This window comes from Salvelinus sp. IW2-2015, linkage group LG32 (genome assembly GCF_002910315.2).
Source record: "Salvelinus sp. IW2-2015 linkage group LG32, ASM291031v2, whole genome shotgun sequence".
In the NCBI taxonomy this organism is placed as follows: Eukaryota; Metazoa; Chordata; class Actinopteri; order Salmoniformes; family Salmonidae; genus Salvelinus; species Salvelinus sp. IW2-2015.
Window position 1 is genome coordinate 10,507,561 of NC_036871.1, and position 5,173 is coordinate 10,512,733.

A 5,173-nucleotide genomic window follows, 5' to 3' on the forward strand; every position below is an offset into this window, starting at 1 on the left:
ACTTCCTTTCCAGTCAACCTGACAATATGGATGCCAGCCGCGTGCAGCCGATCAAGCTTGCAAGAGTAAGAAAACGCAATCATATTTAAGAGACTTTCAAGATATTAATGTGTACATTCGTAAATACTCAGTGTTTCATTTGAGCTAATTWAAAAAAAAGTTCCTGCCACRTTTATACTTGAACGGAGCATCATAGCTTGGTGAGCTGCGCGTGCTGGAAGTGCTAAATTACAGCAACCATTAATTTATCTAGCTTAAAACTCGCTGGGTAATTTAGCTGAAAAACAGGCACTCTTACATCCCACGTTACCTCAGATGTGTAGTTGGCTAATTAACCGTTTTACACTCCTTCTCCAGGTCACCAAGGTGCTCGGGAGAACTGGTTCCCAGGGACAGTGTACCCAGGTATGTGTTACTGAAACGCTAGTAGTATTAGCTAACTTGATAGCCAATCAGATAATCAATGTTGATGGTTAGCAAAGTTAGCTTGCTAATGGTGATGTATTGTGCACTAACTAGTAGTCCTTTATTCCACGTCTGTTCTTCTAGCTATACCACATGCTAATGTATAAGTATCCTGCATAGTTAGATTGGTTGTGGCAAAAGGTCACTAAATTAGCCAGCTAACATGTCATGGTAAAACAAAGTAGGTAGCTAATCAATGACAGATGTGTATCCCAACTGTCAATACATTGAAATGCAATTTATTAATAGAAATGCACTAGTTTTAACACTTGGTGTGATCAGATATATTATTTAGGTCCTTGGTTCTGTGTTCTGTGTTCTGGAATCTGTAAACAGTGTAGTGTGTGGCTGTTGCATGTTCTAATGTATCCTGTCTGTCTCAGGTCCGTGTGGAGTTCATGGATGACAGCAACCGGTCGATCATCAGGAATGTGAAGGGGCCAGTCAGAGAGGGTGATGTGCTGACACTTCTGGAGTCTGAAAGGGAAGCCAGGAGGCTGCGATAAAGGTGTGTGCCATACTATTGTCCATGTCAAGCAGGGCTCTCCAACCTGGTTCCTGGAGAGCTATACTCCTGTAGGATCACTCCAACACCAGTTGTAACTCACCTGATTAAGCATATCAACCAGCTAATTATTCGAATCAGGGTTGGAGTGAACATACAGGATCGTAGTTCTCCAGGAACAGGGTTGGAGAGCCCTGATATTAAGGCAGTCATGTGTACTCCTAGACAGCAGTTGGGTGGGCATGTTTTTGCTTCAGCCTGATTCAGTTAATCGTGGTCGTGAGGAGCAGTTTAGGAATCAGGTGTGTCGAAGTAGGGCTGGAATGAAATCCTGCAGGAGGAGTGCCCATTCCTGAAGTAGCTTTTGGTGTGAAAATCTAAGGGAACTATAAACCAATGTTGCTATCAATGGCCCTCAAGGGAAGTCAAAACCACTCACCACGGCCTCTAAAAGTATTACTTTAGGGTATAAGGTAAATAATTGTGTCGGTGGGCTGGGAAATCATTCGGCTCTACTTCCACTTGTATGTCATCCCAGGAATAGGTGTCAATTGTGTCCTTGGGTCTGTTGTTTTGCTGTTAAAAAAATGGTACGTGCATAAATGTAATGAATTCCCACATCTTTCCTTGCAGTGCCCTGCGAAGTTGTGAGATGCCAAACCAACGCCTGGGGTGCAGACGCCCCATCAGTTCATCTGCAATGGCCCCACATTTCACTTGTGCAGTTTAAGAAAAAATAAAAATGTGTTCAAGGTGAAGATTTGTGTTTTTCCTGTTCAATGACCAATGTGTGTAGACATGTTGTGGACCAAAGTTAACTGTAATGGTAGTTTATTTTAAAGTACTCTAAATGGATGCCAGCTGTCGTGTTGATGATCCTATTTTGAACATACAATTCCCACCTGCTGCTGCTAGGTAGGCTAAACTGCTGAAGTAGAACCTTAATGGGTTTGATTTGAATGATTGCTCTCCTTTTGTCAGAAGAGGCATACAGAAATGTACTGTACAGGGGGACAAAGTAGCAGCGGCGTACTGATTCGGTCATCACTGGAACTAAATGGTGTGCTGCTAATGTACAGTGTTTGGAATGCTCACCTACGTTTGCTGAATTTTACACTGAGCCATGGCCCCCCTGTGCACTCCTGTAGATTTGAACGGCTTGGCGGGATTTTCACTATATTGCTTATGCCTATCCAATAGTTTCAGATCCACAGGGGTGGGTAGGAGGCCTACGGGTGGGTTTCAGCCTGTACTTAGGACTGTAGCTTATTTGTAGGCCTAAACAGTGCCACTACAGTAATTTTGTAATGTTTTTTCATTAGATTGAAATATTAAGAGGTGGAATGTTTCTCTTATTTGGATTGGGTTTTGTAGCCTGATCATGATTTGAGAGCAAGGGTTCCATGATAGCATTTATTATTTTATCAGATCAGGGCTTACTGTAGGCAAGGGTGGCATGAATCAAAGATGGATAAGTGATGACATCTTTACCATTGGGGGGAATATGGTTAGTCTGCTTAAGGGGTGGTTCTCCCGTAGACCAATGTGACAGTAGCGGGGTCTGTTCATTGACTAGATGAACCAGAAAGAAATATTTGCGAGTGGAATGTCTCGCTTCCTCTTACATCTCTGGCTGCATGAACATAGGTCATTGGTCTACAAAAATGGATACTCCTGATCCCACATACTAGTGTAATATGACAGGATGTATAGTATCATAGTGCCCAACATTCCCTACTGTGTTGCTATTGGCGTTTGCCAGATTAGATTATTTTTTTGTTTTGTTATAGCCTTATACAGTAGTTTCACTGCTCTAGAATCTTAGGTCAAATATTTCACTATCATTTCCACGAAGTTTAGCCTACCCTTTATTGTTCAGTATTTTACTGTCAAACTTATCTTTTCAGAAGTTGGCACTTTTTTTGTCTGAAGGTTGTCGTAGCAACATGAATTGCCAAATAATTGTAATGGAACTACCCAGTTGGGGCTTTTCGTTATGATGCAATATCAGGTTCATGTTGAGTTAGCTCATTTCCAGTAGAGGGAAGCATCGTTCCTAGTTTAACTCATTACTTTTCAGTAGTCCACAGAGGGTTGTGACATCTGCCACAGGGTTATTTTTACACCGATGTTCTGTGAACAGTCACTGAGTGATACACTAACTTGAACTCCCTGTCTACAACATTTTGGGCCAGATTCAAGCAAACTTGCAAAAATACACCCTTTCATCAAAATGCAAGTGTGTTTCACCCACTAAGCAGTGTAAACATTTTTTAAATACAGTATTTTTCTGTGGTGCAAGTTTGAATTCCAGCCTCAATGGGAAAAGTTAAACAAGTCCATAAATAACTGAAAAGAAAAGCAGGTTGWCCCATTGACAGTTTGAGTGATCTCAAAGTATTCCTTTTGCTATGTGCACCTTTTCAACACCTCTATGTGGTTGGTGGTGAAGTTGCTTTCTATTCTGTAACAGCAACACTTACCGTCTACCTATTTCCAACAACTACAGGACATGGACATACTGTTTGTGGTACCTATTCCACTCATTCCACTCATCTACACATGTATTTGGACAGTGATGTTAAATGTGGCTCCAGTACATTTGATCTCAAATCCAAAATATCCTGTAGGGTGACAGTAGAGACGGTCACCTTTTATTTGAGGGTCTTTTCATACGTATCAGATTAACTTTTAAGAAATGAAACCACTTGATAGGTCTATGTATGAAAATACCCTCAATTAAAAGGTGACATTCTGCACCGTCACCTCATGAAACATTTTGACATCACTGTCCAAATACATACGTAGTGGAGTATGTATTTTGAGACCAGAATGGCATATGAATGCTATCTAAATTAAGCTTGATTGACATTATCATTATGCTTCTCGATACTGTGAAAAATGTCTCACAAGTTCCTTTAAACATGACTTGTGTCTGACCTATCATTGTCTATCATGCTTTTGCATGTCTCGTTCCTCTTATCCGATCAATTGTGATTTTGTTCTCTTCTGGTAAGTAAGGATGATGATTATGAAAGTAATCAATCAGATATATGTGAGCTCTCGTGTCTTGTTAAAGAGGGAATATGGCGAATGGGGAAACCCGTTTTAAATATGTTAAAAGGATGACAGCGTAGAGCAGCATTTGCTGCTGTCTAGTAGAGTACTGTGACTGTTCAGTGGATCAACAGCTCGACACAATCAAAATGACCTGTTGGCTACCCTGTGTCCTGGTGCAACTTTCACTCAGAAAGACGTTAGTTGAAACCCAAAGTGATTTATTTTGGGCCCCTCTCACTGGCATACATTTGCAAATGGACCGGATCAACTTTTGCCAAGCTATTCATGGACTTCGAAGAGTGGGTCCAATGACACATGGTATCGTTTGGCATTATCGTGAGCTGTCATTTCTCAGAAGACAGGTGGATGAAAGACCAAGGGGTAACCATTGTTTTCATTCCTGAAGTAATATTTCAACATACAAAATGACTAAGATGCGTGAGTTTACCCCACTTTCATGTTTACATATCATGAATAGGGTCTTGAGTTGTACCTAACCATGTGACCTGACCAGGAAGAAGAGCCCAACGTTTCAGGTAAAACTCAGGGTCTTCATAATGACGTKTTGGTCATTGAAACCATCTACAATTATTGAAACTACATCTATCAATTCTATATTTACCTCAGAGGAAAACATGCCAAGTAGACACTACCATACATATCAATCTCTAAACAACATGTTGTTGGGTTGTCACAGTTTGTAATCAACTCAGTTGACATTACGGATATAAATATAATATCTCTTAGGTAAGCTGATAACCTATGAGCCATATTTAGTCTCAATCACATTTGACACCCTTGGCGAAGTGAACGACTAGGAAGAGCATGCTGGCACTTGATAAGAGGGAGGGATTCCAAGCATATTGCTTATCAGACTTCTTAGTCAACAACAGCATCTCCAAAAGGGGTGAAAACAACAAGGTGTCAGCTTACTTCTCATCACTCCACAACACTCATATCTGACTCATCTACACGGGCAGCAGGTAGCCTAGCGATTAGAGAGGCTAGTCAGCATCCGGAGGGTTGCCTGTTTGTCTCTGTGTGTGTGTATGTCTTTCTCTGTGTGTGTGTCTCTCTATGTGTGTCTCTCTATGTGTGTCTCTCTCTGTGTGTGTGCATGTCTTTCTCTGTGTGTGTGTTTGT

General features: G+C 41.1%; 1 protein-coding gene across 1 annotated transcript; it reads left to right on the forward strand.

Moving 5' to 3' along the window:
* On the forward strand, positions 1-1,728 carry rps28 (ribosomal protein S28). The gene is made up of 4 exons (XM_023978073.2): positions 1-65; positions 358-405; positions 849-973; positions 1,604-1,728. The coding sequence occupies exons 1-3, from the start codon at positions 27-29 to the stop codon at positions 969-971; spliced, it is 210 nt and encodes a 69-aa protein (XP_023833841.1). The 5' UTR covers positions 1-26; the 3' UTR covers positions 972-973; positions 1,604-1,728.
* Positions 1,729-5,173: the final 3,445 nt, after the last annotated feature.

Excerpts from the sequence above, each read along its gene's own strand:
- rps28 (XM_023978073.2), top strand. The coding sequence starts at position 27 with ATGGATGCCAGCCGCGTGCAGCCGATCAAGCTTGCAAGA. Across the intron at positions 66-357 it reads AGCCGATCAAGCTTGCAAGA|GTCACCAAGGTGCTCGGGAG; the intron begins GTAAGAAAACGC and ends CTCCTTCTCCAG. Across the intron at positions 406-848 it reads CCCAGGGACAGTGTACCCAG|GTCCGTGTGGAGTTCATGGA; the intron begins GTATGTGTTACT and ends TGTCTGTCTCAG.